Below are 22678 nucleotides of genomic sequence, written 5' to 3' on the forward strand. Positions count from 1 at the left end.
CCACTACGTGTCTATTGTTATACACAAATAACGCTTATTCAAAAAAAAGCTTTATTAGATCAATTATATTTAGATTGGTACAAGTCACAGTATTTGAATGTGATCATTACTGACAGATGGATAGATGGTATCGTCTAAGCATTGCTATGTAAAACTTTTAATTTTGAGCAATATTAGTTATTTATTGCTTTATTTATATGAAGCTTTTTTGGTGCATGTGACAACTCTGTGAGTTTCAAGTTACAACAGTGGCATCTAGTGGCAAAAAAGTGGAAGTGACATGGGTGAAGGACCAAAATACAGAAGTAACTGCTGAGTGAAGGACAAATCAGCATTTTCTTACATTATTTTAGAAAAAAATACCCCCCTGATGTGCACACACTGTCAATTAACATGATCTCAAATCGAATCTTGACCGGTATTAACAGTAAATAATTAAATTAATAAAGAAAACCCTTGTACCCATGTTTGTTTCAATCACGCCCATTTAGACCTCCAGTATTCTCATGCTAATCTAATGTTTGTGTTCTCAAGTGTGAGTCTGTGTCTGTGAAGTGGTAGAAAGACTTTGTCAAAGATGACCACATGATTATTCTTAAGGCATTTTATTTAATATTATATATACATTATTTTCACATTAAAATCAAGTTATGGCACAAGATATCAAACCCTGTAAGCAGCTTTTTCAAACGATCTACTTCATAAACACAAAGAAACAAAATAGGTTTGTACATGAATGTGCAAAGTTCTATTTTAATTATTCAATTAAATACCATCTAATTTATATGACTTTCAAACTGATATCTTTTATTACATTAGTTTAAAAAGGGGCATTTATTAAGCATGTGCACAGAAATGTCCCAAATTTTACAGCGCCGATGCAAAACACTGTAAGTCACCTAAAGAACGGGTATTAAATCTCACTCAGTGAGGCTAAATGACCAGTACTGACATAAATATCAAACACTTTTAGTATTTCACGTTATTTGACCCTGCCTTGAGTCTTCAGCTGAGACAGCACTTTGTCCACCTGCAACAGAAAAGGGAAGTTATTTACAATATTTACCACACTGTGGTTCAGCATAGAGCAAATCAATTTCTTGTAAATCACATGTGCATAAAAAATGTTGTTTTTAACTAATCTGTAAAACCCTCAAGTTTCAAATGGAACCAAGGTTTAAAATCAACAATTTTTATTTGTTTAAAACAACAAAAGAACCCCAAAATAGCAAAGTTAATCTAAAATGCACAAAACAAAAGATAAGGGACATTGTCAGGGATTGTCAAGCCTCACTTTATCTCTTATCCTGGATTTTTTTAATTCTACTTTTGTGCAATAGCCAGCTTAAACAAATACATACAAATATCTGATATTTTTTAACACTTTTAAAGGCTTCTTAATAATAAAAAAAGCCATTGTCTTTTGGTAAATACATAATCTGCTGATTACTGCCACCACTTACGTCATTCATTTTATTTATTTAACCTTTATTTATGCAGACACGGGGTCTCGTTCTCAAGAGAGATCCGTTTCAGACAAACATACAATTTAACAAACAACAATTACTCACGGACGGACAGAAATACAGTCAAATCAAAGTGACAAGAGGAGCAGATTATTTTCCAGAGATTTTTTCAAATCAAGATCATTTGAAGTCCCCCCAATGGAATCTGGACACTGGACAACTTCAGATCCTGTTGTAAAGTGTTCCAGGTTGAAGGGGCAGAGTAAACATTTTTTTTGTCAAGCTCTGTAATGTAATGAAGGAACACACAAGCTGTGACTGCACTGTCTGTGTGACATGTAGGAGGAGATATATGAGGGCAGCAGTCCAAGGATTGATTTGTAGATGAAGTTGTATCAATGACTTTAGTCGTACATGTGCATGATATGTTGGCTAACTCCAGCCTCTGTGGCCAGAGTGCAGTGATCAGAGAAACTGTCAAGACTCACTGTGATGAACCAGTGAGATTTTGGGCCATAGTGCAGCTGTGACCTGAATACCATCTGACTGGCTGGAGCCAGAGCATGGAGGTGCAGGTGGGGAACAGAGGAGAAGGGAGGCAGATGAAAGCCCAGCCTGCAGATATTATCAACAAGATGTGATCAATACATATTTGTAAAAGAAAGTAGATTACAAAAGATGAAAACAATTAAACTTAAAATGTAATAAAGATATGTAGAGCATGCGATTTCAGTACAGAGTGATTTACCTGACGTCGTCTAGGTCGCAGACTTTATTCTTCTCCAGCATTTTCATTCCCATTTGTTGCATCTGCTCCACTATCAACGGACAAATCACATCACTATAAGTCATTCATAAAAGACATCATCAGTATGAAAACTACTCATACATAAGAGTACACATACAACAGTATGATACATCTACAAGTCCAGAAGAAACAGAATCTCTTACTACACAATAATAACAATAATCACACGTTCACTGTTGCAGAGTTGTAGTACAACTTAAAGAATTACAATCTCTTACTGGTGCAATACCAAACACAATCCCCACCTGATCTACCCACACTTTCTATAAATGGAATTCATTTCATGGATAAAAATGCTCAAACATATTAATCTATTCGACCCACTCTAATAAATGATGTATACCCTGTTCAACCTTATAGGGGTAAGAGTATGAACTTATTTGACATACCACATTCCATAGATACCAAAAACAAAAGAAATCCACTTAAACTTTAAAAAAGAGAGAAAAGAATGATATCTACTGTTCCAGCAAATTTAGAAGATTAAGATTTGGCTTTGAGGCAAATTAAAGTATTTGTTTTATAAAAGTGATATTCTCTTTATTTCATGCTTGCATAGTCAATTCTTCCCAAAAACACTTTATGGAAAGGTTAAATAGAAAACACAAGGTTGTTACTACAATAGATGATCATTTGAACATGAATAATTGGCCCGAATGATTTATTTTTTGCTTTTATTTTGGCCAAATCTATTACTAAAGAATGCATTTGTAGTTGTTGTAGATGTTCTCTTAATTATTTCTGTATTTAATCGTTGTTTATGAGTTAAAGCTGAAGCTAAGACTCGGGGTGTGGATTCGGGTCCCCTTCCCCCGTCTTTACCTAGAGGGACATCGTCCGCCTGCAGAGATTTACAGGTGTCAATGTGTCTCCTGGGGACGATGAGGTAGTGATGAGCAGCCCCCGGTTTCAGGTCACGAAAACACACCAGCTGATCGTCCTGTTCGGAGACAGAGGTGGAGTCAGGAATATCCAACAGTTCATGTTTATCAGTCTCATTTGTGAGGAGCGTGTTACTTACACTGAGCAGGATTTCTGTGTCCGTCTCGTTGTTTGTTATCCGGCAAAAAGGACAGTCGTCCTCCCGAGACTCCATTACTGTCTGCTTCTAAAGTTGTCTTTGTGGGACAGTGTGAGCTCATTTCTACGGAGTCTTACCGACATGGGCGTGGTCAGCAAACAGCAGCCAGCACAACCAGTCGAACACAGAGCTCATTGAGCCAAGTACTATAGTGCTGCGTTTGAGAGAAATGCGTAAACTCCAACTTTGACGCACCTGAACGCTGCAGTTTTTTTTTTACTCAAATGAAGTCTGACTTTATGGAATATATATTTTGGCAGTAAACGTGACACAATCAGGAAATTATCCACAAACTACATTATAAACTTATATTGTTTTTTTTCAGTTTATAATTGTTTATTTACATATATACATATGTGTATATATATATATAATATAATGAAATATGTACATGTACAATTATTACATTTTCAGATTTAGGCATCCTTATTTGTATGAAAACAGGTAAATAAATTAGTGCTAAAATGATTACTGCTTATTAACAGACTACTGAATTAATTGCATTCATAAAAGTATTTTGGTAGTTGATAAATGCGCAAATTTTTTTTGGCTTTATAAATGTGATTATTTTTTGGTTCCTTCACTCCATATAACAAAGTAATCATTAAAAGTGAATCATTTCGGTTTATAGGCAAAACAAGGCATTAGAGAATATCATCATTTCCAGGTTTGGGAAACACAGATCAACATTTTTCATCATTGTTTTGGAATTTCATGGAAGTACTTGATTATTTGAGGAAATAATTGACAGATGGATCGATTATGAGAATAATTGTTAGTTGCAGCCCTAATACAAAGATTCATTCACTGATACTGGCTGCAACTTTTCCTTGAACGGCTAAAAATACCTACATCAACTCAGTTAATTACACGCAAACACAGTACATACAGACTGGATTCTGTAAACATGCTGACACACATTAAAACATGAAGGCAGGTAGTTAAAAAAGTATTTTGTATAAGTAAAGTGATTTTCAGAGCCAGCATATTTCAACAACCATACAGTGCATCATTGTGTTGTACCAAGTCAGTCCTATCACTGATCATAAAAAAGGACTTCATTCAAATAAATGTTTGCTTTTTTTGCTTCTAAGCTGTGTAGTGAAGTGGTGCATTGGAGAAATATTCTTCAGTTGCTCCCGTACACGTTGTTCCTGCATAAAAACAAATAAAAAAAGGGCATAAAAACCCGTTAATAAAATGGTGTAAAATTGTACAAACATGGTGGTACAAAATGGCGGCCTGCATAGAGCTGAATCGGCTTCTGATCAGGTGAATGTACCCTGATATATAATTAACTATCATTATTTTATCTTAAATTTTTGCAAAATGAAAATCATTCAGCTATAATTTCTGTACTCACTAAAATAAAACTCTCGGTCCGTGGTGTGAATTTGAAAATCATGGACCGTGAGATTTGGCTGCTGGGGGCGAGCACGTGGAGGTGGAGGTGGTTTACTGAAATGAAGGGTGGCAGGTGGAATCCCATGCTGTTGGGGTAAACACATGTCAAAGTACAAAGTCATCTTCAGGAGTTAGCTGGCGGCAACTGCGCTTGCTTGAGTTAAATTGAAGACGGTGAAGTGCTTATGTTGAAGTCCAGCTGCCTACAGCGGACTCCTGAAGATTTCCCTACTACAGTTTACACAAGTTTTTACTTTAAATAACCCTTTTAAAAAAATCAAATCATTATTTTAAACTTTGTTTACTGGGATTCAAGAAATGCATACACACACACACACTAGAGCTGAAATGATTAATCGATTACTAAATTAATCAACAACTATTTTGATAATCGATTAATCGGTTTGAAGCTTTTTTATGATTAAAACAAGATTTCCGATTGTTTAAGCTTCTTAAATGTGAATATTTTCTTAATTTATTTGCTCTGGATAACAAAGAAATCATTAATAGTTAATCATTTTGGTTTGTGGACAAAATAAGACATTTGAGAACATCATTTCCAGGTTTGATGAACACCGATCAACATTTTAAGGTTTTCTGATATTTTATGGACCAAACGATTAATCGAGAAAATAATCGATAGATTAATCGATTATGAAAATAATCGTTAGTTGCAGCTCTAATACACACACACACACTACACTCACCTTATGTCATTCATATCTGCGAACCCTTGGTCATGCAGCACAGCTTTCCCCATTTCAGCCATTCTTTCAACTATTGGACACATGACTTGTCATTGATCTGTAAATGTCTGATTAGATGTAAAAAAATAATCTGTGCACTTTAAGACAGCATGAGTTAAAACATGCTAAAGAGAGGGGCTGTTATAGTTAGCAGCAGCAGTAATAATCCTAATGTAACAGAGAACAAACATAGTGAAAAATGTAGTCACAATGATCATGACCACAATAATTGCAACTCACAATATTATTGTGATAATTATAAAAATGTGCCTGTGTATACAGATGCAGATGAGTCTTTGATGAAAAATGGCATCACCCTCTGTCTGTATTGTGTCTTCGTTTAGTGTGTATTGCCCTACACAATGTCTAATATTGTCCCATTCCTAGCAGTTTAAATAATTAACATCAACATTATAGCAACGCAGGTAAAATATTTTATTTGCAGGAGTTGGCTCTGACACTATTACTGACCGAGGTCGATGTGTTTTCTGTGCAGAGAGGAGCAGCTGTGTATGTGTTTTCTGGGTATGACCAGGTAGTGGTGAGGAGCAGCTGGATCAATGTCCCTGAAACACACCATGTCCCGGTTCTGTGGAGACACACATAAACAGACGTTTGCGCAGCATTCGTGGTGGGAAGACTTATTGACATAATGCATTCCCTAGGCCTGTAGCCTGACTTTAACCATAACAACCGAGTGACTAACCCTAGCCCTTAACCTAACCTAAATTCAAATCTAAACCCTAAAAGGTCTTAAGCCTCAAAAAAACAGAATGAGGACCAGCCAAAATGTCCTCACTTTCCAAAAACTTTTTTGGACCTCACAGAATGTACCTATACAAGAAAAGCTGATTTCGCAACCTTTGTGTAGTCATAATGCATTCTCTAGCCCCCTTACCCTAACTGTATCCATCACTTCTAAATGCCTAACCTAATTCTAATCCTTAAACCAGGTCTTAAACCTCAAAAAAACTGTCAATGTTGTGTGGACCAGCCAAAATGTCCTCACAAGGTCAAATTGTCCTCACAAAGATAGATTTGCTTGACAATTGGTCCACACAGCCTACTTAAGACATGCACATACACACACACACACTGGTAACCTTAACCAAAATTCAAATCTTAGACCCAAACTTACGTGACACAACATTAAAAGTGACAAGAACACATTTGCATATTCCTGAGCTGCTTCACCTGGTAAAAGTAAAGCTCAGCTAAATCAAGTATGCACAGTTTGAATTAATGTTTTTGGCAGGCTGCTGTTGATGTATTATAATTATTATTATTATTATTATTATAACTAAAAGTCATGTCAAGCTTCAAAATGGGACAAAATTAGCCATAGTTTGCTTTCGTCTTCCGGTTAGCACTACACCTCCATACTAGCGTCCCTTCGGTTTAAATGTTTTTTTACCTTTGCAAGAATTTCCGTTTCTTCGTCTTGCTCGTTGGCAATCAAACAGAAAATACACGATTCAACCACGGACTCTCCAACAAGTGACGTTAAGAAACCTCTCGCCATATTTTAGTAACTATTTTCCAGAAGCTAGTTCTCTGTAGTTTACCTTATCCACGGTCACTGTCAAAGATCGTCTATGTTTGCACAGATGGGCGACTCTTTGTTTCTTGTACGTTCAATTTTAGGGAACTGAATTTCGGCGTGGGCGGTCCAAATATTAAAAAGAAAAAATAAACAATTGTTATGTTGTTGTTTTTTGTAAGGAAGCCCATTTCCACCACATGGGAAAAAAGAATGCATACCATAAGTCATAATTTTGAGATAATTTCCCATAATTATGAGATGCTAAGTCATAACAACTAATACTATACGTATCTCATTATTATGACTTAGTACCTCATAATTATGAAACAATATCTCATAATTATGAAACAATATCTCATAATTATGACTTGACATCTGATAATGGTGACTTAGTATCTTACGATCTAGGATCTCATAATTGTGATTTGGTATCTCATTATGATACCAAGTATGTTATTATTATTACTTAGCATCTCATAATTATGACTTAATATATATTTAAATGTTTTCTTTCTTTAAACTTAAAAACAAAAAATAAGCTCTCTGATTCTCCAGCTTCTTAAATGTGAACCTACAGTAAACATAGCACATTTAATTTGTAGACTAAACAGCTCATGTGAGGTCGTCTTCATTCTGAGTTTTTGAGGGGGCACCATTTATGGACCTAATTGATGCCTTAAAACTAAATGTTTAACTAAAAATATCAAACAATTACATTACATTACATGTCATTTAGCAGACGCTTTTATCCAAAGCGACTTACAATGGAATCAAGTACAATTAGCCAGGGGTGGAATCGAACTTGGATTGACTATGATAATAATAAATACAGGGCTGCATGTATATATTAAAAAACAAAACAACAAAATTTACACAGCTTGATTTACAAGAAAAAAACGTAGGAATTACTTGTAAACATCACTCCCATGTCAGTATCAATGTTCAACATAATCAATATAACGTAGGAAATAAAAGTTGGACAATAAAAACACAAACCATTGTTATTTATGTATATATGGAACATTTATTTAAGTTTAAATGTGGTTGCAATAACAACACAATAAATAGATCCTTAGTGATATCACAGTACACAGCAGTTTTGGATTCACAAGAAATAATACTTTTAGAGCATTCACAGTAACAACACTGAAGGGCTACAGACAATAGAGCTCATTTTCACATGAAGCGAATAATTGGCAAAGGTGGACAGTATGACAGGGAGGCTATCGCTGTAACATGGGTGCCAGCCGTCTGCAGTACTGCATGTTCATGCACTACAAGCCTGTGTCACATACACACGATATAAATGAGAATCTCTTTTCTATGTTCGTAGATGTGAAGTTTTAGTAAGTGGCATGTCAGAGTGCAAAAAGTGATGTTTTCCCCCCCTTTTTTTCAATTTTTGAGTAAAGGCAGCTTTCCCACATGTGCAGTGATGATTAAACGTTCAGTAACAAAAGTTTACATTAGAGAAATGCTTAATTATATTGGCCCACAATACAGCACAAACTGGTATTTAATCCCGTAGTGCAAAGTCACATCCTGTTCAAACTCTATTGGCTGCATGTCTCAACAATGACCGGAAATAATAATAAAAAACAAAATTTAAGGAGATATAAAATGAGTCATCGTGAGACATGAATTTAATGCTGAACAGACATTTCAAGTGCTTGAGTCCAATCACAAACAGAAATGCTTAGCAGTACACTTTTCTATAAAATCAGAACCATTATTATATGGTTATTTATAAAGACAGAATGCAAAAATAAATGTAAAAAATAAAATCTAAAAATATTTTTATAAAACATGACAAATTAACAACAAATCAAACTTAAAAAGGACATATTTGGTCACTGCAAACGTTTCCTGGCTTTAGCGCTTGTTTTTGGATCGTACGGGGGGAAAGAAAACGTTACATATTCTCACGAAGAAACGCAATGAAACTCTTCTCACTGGCTACATTTAAAACTCCAGACAGCCTGCGCAGGAAGTGCAACACTTCAGTTGTAAACAATTACAGCATTTTCCTTATTAAAAACTAATTTTATAGTGGAGAAATTAAAAATCTGACCTGGCATTTTCCAATTTCCTTCAAGTTTCAATTAAAAAACAAAACAAAAGAATAAAGCAAACCATCTATGGTATACAAGCCTGTACATTCCCAGAATCGCATCAATCGCAATCTCTGCACAAACCTACAGAAATTTGGAATTCACGTCACACTAAAGTCAGCTTCTTATTCCCTCGATCCTCACAAGCTTAGGGTGCTGAGGCAGTCTATAGTCAGCATGCTGTGGAAGCTGGTGCCGTTGTCGCATGTGTAAGGCAGCAAATAAACTAAGACAGCAGCGTTTTCACACAGTTGGTCTTTAAACGGAAGCATGAACCAAGCATTAAGTGGTCAAACTCCCTGCAGGTCAAACCCACGTCAAAACAGAATGAACATTTCAAGCGCTGCTTTCAGTCGCTATGAAAACTCCACAGGCTGCTTTCTGTCTACTCTCACTGACCATGTAGTGTCATGGTGGGGTAGTTAGTTTTGACTTCAAGTGGTGTGTAACAGACTTGGCGGTGTCTGACATTTTGAGGTCGTGGAGCGGAGCATGAATGTAGAAATACCTCGAACGCTACTCGAAGGTCCAGACCTCCAGACTGTGGATACTGAAGTCCTGCTGAGTCGACAGAGGCTGGTTGTTGAAGGTGGCGCACTGGGTGGAGGCACCTCGGTACAGCTCAGCGTCCAGCCACAGACCCAGCTGACCACTGCACAGAAGCAGAAGGGGGGGGGATAAAATGATAAGAATTGTTATTTATGTAATGAGAAACTTCTTTGCCCCAAAAAGAGTGTGGTTTCTATCAACAAGTTTGTTCTGAGAAGCAGAAATGTAAGATCTTACCCCCCTCCTCCCATCTGCAGAGAATCTGTATTGCCTTTCACAAAGTAGGAGTTCTCCCCTGTCCACCGGAACACCTGAAAATGAACAGCACACAATGTGTGAGTTTGCAAAATTCAGTTAAAAACCTACAACTAGTTTTTATATCAACGCCGTACACACCTTGATTTCAGGGCAGAAGCTGTAGAGGAAGGTTTCTCCTGTGCCGTAGCAGTGTTCGCTCACTCTGAAGGGATGAGTCGAGAAGGCCCCAAATATCTGCGGCAACATTTGAAATGTATTTAACATCAAAAAGACAGCAATTTCACAAATGTACTAACTGTTAAAATGTCAGTCAACTTCAGTATCCACCTCTGGAGGTTTGGACTTTATACTATTGTAATACATAAATGGAAAATTGCCTTTGTGTGGCACAGTGTGTGTACTTTTTTTCATTCAGGAAATCCATGTGGACGACGTCTACCTGTTTGTCCATGTCTTTGATGACCAGCAGGACAGGACTGTCCACAGCTGCCAGGTTTCTGTACAGAGTCTTAAGGCTGGTTCCATGCTTCACAGTGCTGTAGGCCAGTCTCCAGGGGTAACCCTGCACTCGCGCCGGCAGGCGACAAGCAAGCTGGGGAGTGAACGGATAATCAGATTATGAAGTGCACTGATCGATATGTATTAGTGAAATGTAAATGATTTACTGTCACGAAGTGGGCAAATTAATCTTTATTACTTTCTCGATGTGCGTGTCCTGCAGCAGGTCACTGGTGTCGCCGAGTATGGGCAGCGCGTCCACAGACAGCTCTCCGTCATGGCTGCCAAAACTCTGCCGCCGCTTCGCCTCATCTAGGGTAATGATCTTAAACAAGCAAAGAGGATTAATCTGCGTCCATACCGAAACAACTAAAAACGCCATCGCATGCCAGTAAAAATAGGAATGCGGGTAACTGTGTCTTTGTTTCCAAATTGAAATGCAGCCCCAACAATCTTCAAACTGAAATGAAACCAGCAGCATTTTTTTGTTATACTACTCGAATTTCAACAGGTGTATCCAGAGCAGAATCTATGCGTTTTTGAATGAAAAGAGAATAGTATGGATGGATGAAGCCAATATTAAACCGTTTCTACTCCTCTCACCTCCCAGCTGCAAGACGCAGGGTCACTGAAGAAGTTATCGATCATGTCCAGCTCGTCTTTCTCCACCACAACAAAGCCCTGCTCTCGAGCCTCTTTGCCGTACACATCCGGAGACCACTGCACAAAGAATGCATACAGATGGTCCACCCTGGAACAAACACGCATACAGTGAGTTCAAAATAAAACAAGTCACACTAATAAATACGACTTCATAAGTAAGTGAACACTTGGACACAGTCACTGGTTTAATCTCCATTGGCAGCAACCAAGCACTTCTCCTTGTGTTATGAATGACATGGTCATGATCTCACCTTTCCTGTGGCACGGCAAACCAGTATTCTGGCTGTTTTCCACAGCCTCCAAACGAGTGGGCAGGGCTAAAGTTCATTCCAGTGGCAAAGGACTTCCTCATAGGCTTGCCCACTTTGAAGCAGAGGAACATCGGAGGGTTTTTACTCTTCTCCTCTGATGAAAACAGCATATCTACACAGAATAGAGAATGAAAGACAAATAAACTATGTTAGTCAGAGTTTAAACATCCTGATTTTATTATTTCTCTCAAATAAAATAAGTGCCTTCTATTTCTTGATTATTAGGATTACTTCCTGCTTCCGCGTCATCTTTTCGGCAGAATCTACTCATAATACCTCGTTTATAATTTCTACCTTCTATCGGCGCCTGCATCCTCTCCATCAGCCACGACTTCACCTCAGCTTCATAGTTTTTCTTCCGTCTCTCCTCTTCACTGAGTTCATCTCCCTCTGCTGGTCTGTCCAAGCTTTGCCTTTTGGGACTAGAGTTCCAAGGAGCCTCTGCAGCCTGGCTTAGGCTCAACTTCCTGTTTTGGTCCAGTGACGTGTCGCTCCTTTCCCCGTTCAGCAGGAGCTCCATGGTCCCTTTATGGTTGATATCTTTGGTTTCGGTTGCCTCTTGGCTTGTGGGTTTTCCACGCCCCGTGTCGCCTCGTTTTCCTGTGTCTGAGGAAGATTGTATCGACTCTCCATCCTCGATGGAGCTGTTCTGATTCACGCCTTCGTCCTCTTCATCATCCAGCTTCCCTTTTGTTTGATCAAGCTTCAACTTGTCCTCAAAGTCTTCCTGGCCTGGAAAGCCCGGTCCCTGGAGCTTCAGTTTGTCCCTGCTGACAGTGCTGGGAGCTCTGGAGAACATTCCCTCTGCTTCCTCACTGCTGCCGTTGACAGTCGCCTCCAACTCTGTGAATCCCTCATCTGACGGAGACTGCTCCGTCAGCTCTCCCTCTGTACTCCCTGGTGTTGAGGAGATAAAAAAAAAAAGGTTTTATTCCAGAGCTGCATCTTAAGATCAATTGTATTCATAAAGACATTAAAAATGTGTTTTTCCTGCTGATACTGGCTAGTAAGAGGAATACATTTTTATAGCAATCACGCACAACTGCATATCGCCCCATCACCTAATGATACCAGGCCTATTGACAAACTTCATGGTCAAATTGAAGTACTTTTCATTTTAATGTCAATTTGCTAGCCCTTTTACTTGTGAATTTATGGACTTATGAATACATAAATATCACTTTGCTGTACTTAAATCACATAAAAATGTTTTGTTATGCTATAAGCAACCAATAGTATGTTTTGCAGCAGCAGAAGGATAAGAAATTGAAGATAAAATGCGTTTTTAAGTAGACCTACGGAGCAAATAAGGCCCAGATGGAGCAGTTTTTATTTTATACTTTAGTATTATTTTCCCATCTAATAAGCAAACTAAAATTACAATCAAGCCCTTTAAGTACTTTTTAAACTTTTAAAATGCAAGCATTATTGAAATGACCTCAATAACCTCATATCACTGGCACATAAAACCAAACCCCTTGTAAAAAAAAAAGAAAGAAATCTTTGAACACTTTTAGACCATGAATTTAATCTTAATCTGAACATAAATTCATTCTGGAAACATTGTCAAAGTGCAATTTGTTATTTTCAAACAAACACAACAAAAAAGTCTTTGGCACACCTTCAGGACTAGACCAGTGTTTCCTAAACAATGGGTTGCGACCCACGGATGGGTCACAGGAGATTTCTTTTTGGATCCCCAAATACATTTGCAGAATTTCTCCAACGTATAAAGATTTATGTGTATAAGTTTAAAATAACATACATAGAATAAAGTTGCAATACATTCACCAAACATCTCTTGGAAATTTGGTGTTTATTAATAGCTGCATCATGCACAAATTGCATCTCGTCAGGATTTATTTTGTAATGTGCCACGATAATGTGCCACCTTAAAAAAGAAGGTTCCCTCATCGAAAGTTTGGGAAACACTGAGCTTAACAACAGCAACAAAATGTTTCTGATTCACGTAAGGAGGACACAAATCCAAGTTAAATGTAAAGCACATCGTTAACGTCCACACTTACCGGTTTCAGACAGCGCCGATTCAATGTCATCCAGGACGATTGGTCGCTTTGGATCAAGAGCTTCATAGCGGCTGAAGGGGTTCAGGTCCTGCTCTGATGGCAGCTGTTCCCACTCACCAGGCCTGTACACAGGACACAGATCCTGGGGTCGGTCTCTGTGGGGTCACCAGGCACCACACATACCGCACGGCAAACGAGGATGGGGATGAAGAGAGAAAAACAAAAACAAGACAGTTCCAACGGAAATTAAGAATGACAAAAATGATAAACAACTCAAACGAAAGCAAAAGAACGAGTGATGAACGAGAAGATGTGATGTAAGACAGTATAAAAATGACTTAAATTAAAAAAAGAATGAAGACCATCTTAAAATGTAAGGCTTGAAAATTCAATTGAATTAAGATAAAAAAAACAACTTTGTAGACAAGGTGAAGTGAAAAAGGTGAACACAAATTGAAAAGATGTGGAAATGAAATGGTTTTTATGAAACAATGTTATTGGAAGGAAAGAGAAACTGGAGGGAGGAATGAGGAAAAGAGGAGTAAGAAAAAAGAGAAGGGAGTGAAACGAGGGAAAAAGGGCGGGGAACTCTTACGATGGCAGCGCGTCTTTGAGCTTCATGCGCGACACGTCGTCGTACAGCGCCACGGAGACGACCTCCTCCATGGGGCAGATGAGGCCGTACTCCTCGCAGCCGTGCTCGATCACCAGCGGGTCGGACTTGTGGGGGTCAAACATGATGTTGTTGGGCGTCACGATCAGAACACCTCCCACCACTCCCTAAAAGATTGAAATGAGGGATGATCAAAAATACCTGGTCAGAAACAACACACACACGAGAAGACTGGTAACAATCGGAATAAGGTCAATATCATAGTTCTTAAATAGTGTATGACTTCATGGATATATTATTTATTTTTTTAAGTCAGTAAATGTCAGAATAGGGGAGGAAATATCAGAGTAATGTTAATTATCATGTTTTGCCAAATTCTAATATGTAAGATGTCAATAATACGTCAGAGAAGGACTTTAAAAGTTAACAGAATTGATTTGCAAATAAATAAATTGAGTTGTTGGAGCAACTACTAATGTGTTTAAAAAGCCATCTCACCATGCCATCAGTGAAATATTTACAGCTCATCTTGATGAATTTAACAGCTGACGGGCTCTCGTCCTCCGAATTTGGGGAGAGCTCACGCCGGACGGATTTTGCTGACCTACAGTTTGAAAGGCCATCCTGATGGACGCGACAAAAACACACAAGGAGATCAGAGAGACATGATTAGTATGTTTTTCTGTCACATTCCACTTCAAAGTGTGTAATGATATTGTAACTTAATAACAATAACAATATGACCAAATCTTCATATACGCATTATACAGTAGATATAGGGTATGAAAGTGGTGTCAGAATGAACACCAAACAATTAACTGGGCAGCATCAGTAGGATGGCAGGATAGGAGCCACTGTACTATAAGCAACACTCACGTGTGACGGTTTCTTAGACAAGTCGTTTGAGAACGTGGGATCAGAGGAACTGGGAGACTTTAAGTCAGTTTCTGACTGGCTCACATCGGGGACAAACAGCTTCTGTAACGGGGAACAAACAACCAATGATCAGCCGCTTAAGTCAGGTTAAGTAAAGCGGAGACTTGAAGCAGCATCGCGCAGCGGCGTCAGCGTTCTCACCTGACCGGGGTAGACGCTACGAGAAAAGAGCTTGTTCAGCTGGACCAGTTTGTTTGGCGTGATGTTGAACTTGAGAGCGATGCTGTTGAGGGAATCGTCAGCTCCCACCTGAAATGAGAGATCATCACCTCGCTCAGTCCGTCACCTTCATGTCCGTTCGTCAGAAACATGTTAAACAAAAACGTGCCACCAGTGTAGTGTTACTCACAACTATCTCCACTGTCCCCGGTGGCCTCTTCTTCTCCCTTTTTGCCTGATTGTTACTTTTACAGCTGCTGTCTGAGAGAGGGAATAAAAGGCTTTAGCAGATGGACATCATCCATGACATCATATTTGTAAATAAAAGGAATATATAAACTAAATATTTAGTTTGTCAAACAGATCATCAAATAACGAAGATATGTCAAACGTCTTAATAACGTTTTAGTGACTTTGCCATATTTACCAAGGTTTTGAGAACAAAAATGTGGAAACTTAAATGAGCAATAATTGGCTAAGATCAGCCTGACAGATGACAGATCAGTTACCGTCCAGCGAGGTCAGCACAAAGACATTACGCAACAGATGACATGCTAAATATGCCGTAGTTTACAGGAGCGCTTGCTGTAAATCGTTATCTCTCACACATGCACACACAAAAGCGCATGATGCACTCACACTCACACAAAATGTTGTGGTGGACAAGGTCCACAGTCAGAGTTGTCTTCATGCCAAGAAGAGAAGCCATTAGCAAACTACACCCTGCTGCCTTCTAACGCTGCTGTCTCCTCCAATCAAACCCAGGCCATGGCCATGAGTTTAGCATTGGACAGCCGGAGTCCTGCTGTGTGTCAATTACTGCACAGACTGAGCATCAAAGACAACACCAGTGTCGTCCTCTTCTTCTTCTGGGTGTAATGCTGCCCTCCACAGTTCAAAGCTCTCAATGTTATGAAAGTCATGAAAGCTGGAACTTTATCAGAAAATTTGTACTGGGCTCAGGGGGGCGGAGCTCATAACTGCAACATTTGGAAAGAGCACTAGTCTCAAAAAAATAATGAAAACAATTGTGTTGAATTGATAAAACCCACTTTATCGTAGTTTTGAAAATGTCCTCATCCTAAAAACGTTTTCATATTTCAAGTAAAGATGTTCCGTCTTTATAGGATTTGTCTTGTGCATTAAACAAAAGCAACGACTCCTGGTATTCATGTGCTTTGTTCATAGAACATCCCCATTAGCAATACAGGATAAGGGTTACGCAACTTCCTGTGTTAACTGCTGAGATTGTTTCAGAGCAAGTCAGAGCTCTGTGACAGTGACGATAATAAAACGGCTACTGGAAACTGACACACTGCCAGTTAAAAAATAGGACGTTACATAGGATTAATTTGTTTTAAATGAAGCCTTTACATGAAGATCAACTATAATTCATTATAATTATACAATGGGACATGAACATGACCGCCTACATTTTAATATCTGTGGGTTTTACTCAGTGATTGTTGCAGCAGTGTCATAGGTTTAATGTGAATTAAAGCAATGTTACAATTATTTATCTCACATATAATAAACTGAAAACATAAAAGCGTGTGCGAAGCCAAACGTAAATAATTGTCTTCCAAAACGTCGGATTACTGAATGATTTTTCCATAAGAAAATAAAACTGCTGCCCATTCTCAAGTGAGACTGGCTCCAGCCCCCCCCAATGACCCCTAAAAGGAGGATAAAGTGGTACTTTAGGTCTTTACCTGAGCCCGCAGGTGGTTTTACGGTTATTCTCTGCAGGTCTGCCCTCTTATTGGCTTCACCTTCATTTTGGATGCCTGGACAGGAGATGATCGCCGGGTTCTGCTCGTTCACATTCTTGTCCGATTGGCTCTGCTTGAGCTGCCGCCGCCTCTTCAGCCTAATGGAATCGCAGAGTAAAAAAGAGATTTCATTTGAAAAAATAAAACATAAATGGGTGTTGTGTCTTTAATCACACAGTGAAATGTCTCTTAGGACCAAAAATCCAGTAACTAACTTAAAATAATGAAAGAGGTCATTTGGCTCACAACACTTTGTTATACCTATGTGCAGTTACTTTAGCATACTTAACTACTTTAACTACCTTATAAGTAGTAGTAGTAACTATAAGTGGTTATACACAATGATAAACATAGTTATAAGTAATTGTTATAAGTAAGTTTAAGTGATTATAAGTAAATATACATAGCTATAAGTAAGTATAAGTTGTTATAACTATGGTATGGTAAAAAACTTGAGATGGACGTGTAATCAGTGTCTCCAGGCTGCAATCAAAATAGAGTATGAATCAATTATGTACGAATATACCTTATAAAATTAGACCATGACAATACTGTAGATAATAATGTTCTCATCATGAAATCTTCTATTAACAGAGTAGTGCATTTTTTTTTAAGTGTAATGATCTGTAAACACCAGGCAACCGATGCTTGTTTATACTTTGTGTTATGAGAAGTGAAACCGCAATGAATTCAGATGTTCTTCTGTCCAAGTTCTGTTTCTGTGCTCAGAGATATAACATTGTGCCTTTTACTCTGCCGAGTCAGCTGTGACTGTCCTTTTTGCTTTTGGTCGATCATTTATTATTAGGTAAGAGAATGACGTCATGGCATCTCCAGAGTCCAGACCTTGATGGGTTCACCAAGGTGGGGGGTAGGGTGGGGGTTACTGCAGTGCTTGCAGAAGAGCCACATGTTAGTGGACCACTTAGGAATAATGTGCTCTCCAAGAGATCCATTGAAATCTTAAGTGCGGATGTGAGCATGTTAAGAAAAAGATAAGGCTCTAACTAATATATCTAAAGCCGTGAGTGGCCGGGGTGGTGTTGCTCTGCTGCATAGTCCTGTACAAAGCAAGAAAAATGAAAGAAGGGTCTGAAGAGTTCAAGTGCTTGAACGGAAAGGAAAGTGTGGGTCGATAAGGCTGCAAACAGACAGACAGACAGACAGACGAAGGCTGGGCCTCTCCCACAGCCTCAGGTCCCTCTCCTCCTCCTTCTTCTTACCCAGTGCAGCACTGTGAACTCAAGAATCTGCAGCATCCGTTTTACTGTGAGGGGGATTTCTCAGTGCATCCCAGTCACTTTGTCTGCTCACAATTTATTTACATTTTTAGTCTCATACCTAAACTTTTCCCAGCTTGAATAAATACAAATAAGTAAAATAATTCACACAAACTCCAAGTTATTTTTTTGGACCTAGTGATATTTTTTTTGAAAAAAAAAAATCTTGAATCAACTATTTATTACACTTACTGTACCTTCCTTCACTGATCTCTGCGTTGTTATGTAACACACTGATTGTCCTTTGTGTGCTTGTAATAAATGTAAGATACAAATGATTTGCCCTACTGGGATCAATGAAGCTGCATTGGTTTGCAGCATTTGTGCTGGATAATATATTTTTAGATTTTTAATTTTTACATTTCTGAATGTCTCATGGTGAGAGAATAAAATATAAATTTCCCACCATGTTTCAGTGTTTCTCCCACATATTTTCTGACAAACAATTCACATAAAGCTGTGATTAGTGAGATCGCCATGACGACCATTACTTCGTGTGCAGAGTGGCACAGAGCACCGAAGCTTCAGAGGTGCCGTGAGCCTCTTGGGGGGAGCCTCAGTCACCAGTGACTTCCTTAAGGTGTGTACATGCACCAGTCAGTTTTAGGCAAATCTACAGCTGCATCATATTGTTTTCAACGTCCAAAGCATAATCCCACTATACTCACTGTACCCTCAGTTCCACGAAGAACTGTTTTACTTGACAGTCTTTTGATGTGATGTTCCTCGTCAAAAGCTCTCATTAAATACACTGGCTCTCAGTGCAGTAAAACAATAAACATAAAAACATGAACAAAGTTAAATGGTTGCTTTATACTTTTTATTGACTCTCAGAGACCTTTACTCTAATTTGTCAGGATGTAAAACACCACATGGTGCAAGTACCAGGGGGACATCATATGAAAGCAGTAGCTGTTGTTGGGAGATAAGACTTATTTCCTGACATGTCATCTCTGCAGTGGGAAAAGGTCTGCATGGATTTGTTGCGTTGATCTTGCACCATGCCACCGTTGCTTTTGCTGTCCACTCCCACAGCTTTCCACATTATCTTTGCAGGACAGCACTGTCCATAGCACAACGCTCACATCCTATTAAAATCTAATACACTGCCTATCTAATAATTAGAGGGTGCCTGTGCTGTGCTGCCATTACAAAGTCATTTCTCTCCATGATGTATTATTTCGAACATAAGAAAAACAAGACCAAAGACAGATTGCAGGTTTGCACCAGCCTGTCAGGGAAGCCTGAACAAGTAACCTGAGACATAATAGAAAGAATAAAGCCCATTAGGCTGCACAGCATCCATCACGTCTATAGTCAACTTCTTGGCGAATATGCTGCAGTAGCAAAGTGCTTTTCAATATATCAACTCCTGTAGCCTATTATGGTTGCAGCTATACTGTAGATGCTTTACTTTTTTACAAAAATGGACGCCCACTTTAAAGCATACATGAGGACAGTTAAGGTTTGGATAAACCCAGCACAACAAGAACAGTATTTTTAAGTGTGGGTAAGGCTTTTAAAACACACTGAAACCTTTTCATTACACTGAAGTCTACCACTTAATCCCCTTTATTCACTCAGCTCCTGGTCGACTGTCTAATCACGCATTTCTCTGACACACCTAATCTGTGACGACGTCAGAGAGAGAGTGCTGCTCTTTGTTCTTAACCTGCCAATTTCCTTACAGTTTATGCACCGTAGCTGTGACGAGCCTCTTTCTACACACAGTTCCAGACATCACATTTCAGTCTGCTGCCAAAATCCAATTCAATATCCAATAAGGTCAAAAACCTTTCCAGGGGGTTTGTTCGTGCAAGAACTCTGACGCACAACTTATTTGAGGGAGTGAAAGATGCTCGGAGACGGGCGGTTTGAAAAAAGGTGGGAATTAGTAATAGGTGAAGGCACCTAGACAGAAAAGCCACAGTATCAATGCAAAGCTCCAGCACAGGAATATGTTGGACTCTAACATGTGATGCATGTTCTAAGATGTCAAACTTTAACCAAAACACAACAATACAACATCACAAGTTTACTTTGATTTGACAGGGAGTTTGAGTACTGAGTTTGAGGAAACTGGAGCTGTACGCGCTGGGATTATGGATTTATTTAATATTGAATACTTAATTTTGTAGATTTTCTCATGGAATACATGGCACAGATTGAGAATGTAATCTTAGGAAAATATGTACTTTCCGATTTCCCTCGACATGGTCTACAAAAGCAATTGATGACAAGAATTTAAAGATATATTTTGGTACTACGGTTCAAAATGAGAGCCTAAGATCACAGCTACAGATCAGTTATATTCTCAAAAATTAAACACATACAAGACATTTAATCAAACACACTCTTACCTGGCAAAATATCCCGGCTTCCTGTCTCTCTTTTCCATCAGGCCAGGGTCCTAAATGTGCATGCACGAGACTGCATCCATACAAACATCCACCACAAACGTGCCCGATGACTCCCCCACTCGGTGTCCAAGCCAAAAGGCACAAATTTGGGGAAGATCACCACTCACGCTGAGATGTAACTCTTCTTTCTTGTCCTGCAGAGGAGGAAGGCAGGGGATTAGTGGACTCATCTGGGACCTCCTCATTCAGCAACACTCATTTGACTACAAAAGGCCAATAACTGATGGGAAAGCCTCATCAACCTGAGTGGAAGGTGATGAAAGCACTCAAAACAAGCAGACAGCGTCTGAGCAACAGAAAGGGCAACGCAGCATCCCTCTGCTGTAGAGCAAAGACACATCTGCTCCTCATTAATGCTGCTACAGTACACATGTGTTTGATTATGTAATTATGCTTCAACAGAACTGTCTCTCTAATGTAGGAGCCACAAAATGGTGGACTGTGGTTCGGATCCGGACCCTGTAAATCACCATGTGATGACACTCAGCCAATCACACCAGTGAATTCTGATGAGCATTTGGACTAGAGTCAGTATGTGAGACACACACAGAGATGGATGAAGGGATGAAGAACAGAATGATTATATAGAAAAAGTAGAAGTAACTGCATTTGACATGTTATGACAAACTTTTTCATCCAACCCTTTTTTAGTTAAAAGGGTCAAGTGTGTAAAAATGTGTGACACCTAACAGAGGGACAGCAAACTGCAACAAAGAAGTCTCTGCTCACACATCAGGGAACTGCAGTGGCCTCTGCATACCAGAGAGGATTTAGTTTTCCATCATTTCTGGGATATGCTTCTACTTCAAAACATGCTCTGTTTGCATGTCTGTTTCATAGGGCTGCAATTATTCATTTCAACAATTACTAAATCAATTGTCAACAATTTTTTAGTAAATAAAACATGCTCCCTGATTTTTCAGCTTCTAAAATGTAAATATTTTCTGGTTCCAATGCTCTATTTGACAAAAAAGTCATTAAAATTGAAACATATTTGGGAAACACTCAGGCTACGACAACAAAACAATTGAAATTCTTAAATGATTATACACGTATACAAGGCTAGTAAATATGGGTGGGGATTGCCAGAGACACCACAAAATTAAATTGACACAATATTTTAGCCACAATACGATATTATGATATACTCACGCAACAGCTCTAGTGAGAGTGAGCATTTGGCACCATCTAGTCAATTGCTTTATTTATGCCAATTTGTAACATCAGTTGAATCTATTCGGAATAAAATAAAATACTACTCATTGAAAATCTGCAAACGCCGTTTATTAAATCCAGTCGATGTCAACATTCACAACGACATGGCTACAATATCTGCTAACTGGACCAACAACGGGTTAATGGCCTTTAAACGTATGTCAAACACCATAAAGAACAGAAAATTGAGCCAAGGAAATTCATCCACATACAGCCTCAAAATATTATACAACAGGTGAGTGGCCGCGGTGGACATAGCAGCCTTACCCCACCTAGCTAGCTACATTCTTCAGATTGCAGCATTTTTCTCAGAGGGAAGATGCATACACCACTGAGCAGACTTCTTCCAGATTCTTCACGATGCAGCAGTGACACAAACACCCAGCTGTGCTCATGTGAAACCAGCTTGTGCCAGTTCCAGAAACCCGGCACAGGCACCATGGACAAGCTACAAACCTACAGGACTTCACCAGCTGATGCTAACGGTGCTAGCTAGCCACTTTGTTTACACGACAATGATAACCTGGTGAGGATGGTGAGGATATATTTACGCCGCAATTGGCTCTTACTTTAACGCACTAACGCTCGTGTTGTCAGAACTTAAGCTCACGCGAAATTCTGACGCGAAACGATGCATTTAAACGCCAAAATTATTCATAAAAACATATAAAAAACACATACCTTGCGTGCATCCTCTCAAAGCTAAGGTCGGTGTTAAAATGAAACATCCTCTTACTCACTGCGCCCCCTGCTGTCAAGAGCGCTATTAAACACACAGAGCTCACCACCTGCTCCTTTCTAGTCAGATAAGTCTGTGT

The 22678-nt window shown here is 38.9% G+C and overlaps 3 protein-coding genes across 6 annotated transcripts; all 3 read right to left on the bottom strand.

Moving 5' to 3' along the window:
* Positions 1 to 193: 193 nt before the first annotated feature.
* LOC122784557 (histidine triad nucleotide-binding protein 3-like) lies at positions 194 to 3691 on the bottom strand. 2 transcript variants are annotated; one of them, XM_044049872.1, is made up of 5 exons: positions 3296 to 3691; positions 3097 to 3214; positions 2215 to 2284; positions 1955 to 2081; positions 196 to 1030 (listed from the first exon to the last, which is right to left on the bottom strand). In XM_044049872.1, the coding sequence occupies exons 1-5, from the start codon at positions 3368 to 3370 to the stop codon at positions 983 to 985; spliced, it is 438 nt and encodes a 145-aa protein (XP_043905807.1). In that variant the 5' UTR covers positions 3371 to 3691; the 3' UTR covers positions 196 to 982. The 2 variants fall into 2 exon arrangements, with proteins under 2 accessions (XP_043905806.1, XP_043905807.1); XM_044049871.1 differs by having other exon boundaries at positions 194 to 1030; positions 3097 to 3691.
* Positions 3692 to 3959: 268 nt separating this feature from the next.
* On the bottom strand, positions 3960 to 7118 carry LOC122784558 (histidine triad nucleotide-binding protein 3-like). The gene is made up of 5 exons (XM_044049873.1): positions 6920 to 7118; positions 5977 to 6094; positions 5467 to 5536; positions 4719 to 4845; positions 3960 to 4509 (listed from the first exon to the last, which is right to left on the bottom strand). Exons 1-5 carry the CDS (start codon positions 7025 to 7027, stop codon positions 4414 to 4416), a joined length of 519 nt encoding a protein of 172 aa, XP_043905808.1. The 5' UTR covers positions 7028 to 7118; the 3' UTR covers positions 3960 to 4413.
* Positions 7119 to 8447: 1329 nt separating this feature from the next.
* LOC122784171 (nuclear receptor coactivator 7) lies at positions 8448 to 22621 on the bottom strand. Of its 3 annotated transcripts, none has more exons than XM_044049314.1 (17): positions 22542 to 22621; positions 20586 to 20779; positions 16886 to 17043; positions 15364 to 15434; positions 15156 to 15263; positions 14955 to 15056; positions 14577 to 14702; positions 14061 to 14245; positions 13466 to 13587; positions 11733 to 12335; positions 11379 to 11550; positions 11068 to 11215; positions 10664 to 10789; positions 10406 to 10558; positions 10105 to 10200; positions 9946 to 10019; positions 8448 to 9811 (listed from the first exon to the last, which is right to left on the bottom strand). In XM_044049314.1, exons 2-17 carry the CDS (start codon positions 20621 to 20623, stop codon positions 9676 to 9678), a joined length of 2418 nt encoding a protein of 805 aa, XP_043905249.1. In that variant the 5' UTR covers positions 20624 to 20779; positions 22542 to 22621; the 3' UTR covers positions 8448 to 9675. The 3 variants fall into 3 exon arrangements, with proteins under 3 accessions (XP_043905249.1, XP_043905248.1, XP_043905250.1); XM_044049313.1 differs by having other exon boundaries at positions 13466 to 13620; XM_044049315.1 differs by lacking the exons at positions 16886 to 17043; positions 20586 to 20779; positions 22542 to 22621 and adding an exon at positions 15819 to 16826 and having other exon boundaries at positions 13466 to 13620.
* Between the last annotated feature and the right edge of the window lie 57 nt (positions 22622 to 22678).

The sequence above is a fragment of the Solea senegalensis genome, linkage group LG17, assembly GCF_019176455.1.
Source record: "Solea senegalensis isolate Sse05_10M linkage group LG17, IFAPA_SoseM_1, whole genome shotgun sequence".
Taxonomy (NCBI): Eukaryota; Metazoa; Chordata; class Actinopteri; order Pleuronectiformes; family Soleidae; genus Solea; species Solea senegalensis.

Excerpts from the sequence above, each read along its gene's own strand:
- LOC122784557 (XM_044049871.1), bottom strand. The coding sequence starts at position 3,370 with ATGGAGTCTCGGGAGGACGACTGTCCTTTTTGCCGGATAACAAACAAC. Across the intron at positions 2,285-3,096 it reads GGCGGACGATGTCCCTCTAG|TGGAGCAGATGCAACAAATG; the intron begins GTAAAGACGGGG and ends GTCCGTTGATAG. Across the intron at positions 1,031-1,954 it reads AATCTCACTGGTTCATCACA|GTGGACAAAGTGCTGTCTCA; the intron begins GTGAGTCTTGAC and ends TTTCTGTTGCAG.
- LOC122784558 (XM_044049873.1), bottom strand. The coding sequence starts at position 7,027 with ATGGCGAGAGGTTTCTTAACGTCACTTGTTGGAGAGTCCGTGGTTGAA. Across the intron at positions 6,095-6,919 it reads AAACGGAAATTCTTGCAAAG|AACCGGGACATGGTGTGTTT; the intron begins GTAAAAAAACAT and ends GTGTCTCCACAG. Across the intron at positions 5,537-5,976 it reads CAGAAAACACATCGACCTCG|TTGAAAGAATGGCTGAAATG; the intron begins GTCAGTAATAGT and ends TGTGTCCAATAG.
- LOC122784171 (XM_044049313.1), bottom strand. The coding sequence starts at position 20,623 with ATGGAAAAGAGAGACAGGAAGCCGGGATATTTTGCCAG. Across the intron at positions 13,621-14,060 it reads CTCAAAGACGCGCTGCCATC|AGACCGACCCCAGGATCTGT; the intron begins GTAAGAGTTCCC and ends GTGACCCCACAG. Across the intron at positions 9,812-9,945 it reads CTGCAGATGGGAGGAGGGGG|TGGTCAGCTGGGTCTGTGGC; the intron begins GTAAGATCTTAC and ends GCTTCTGTGCAG.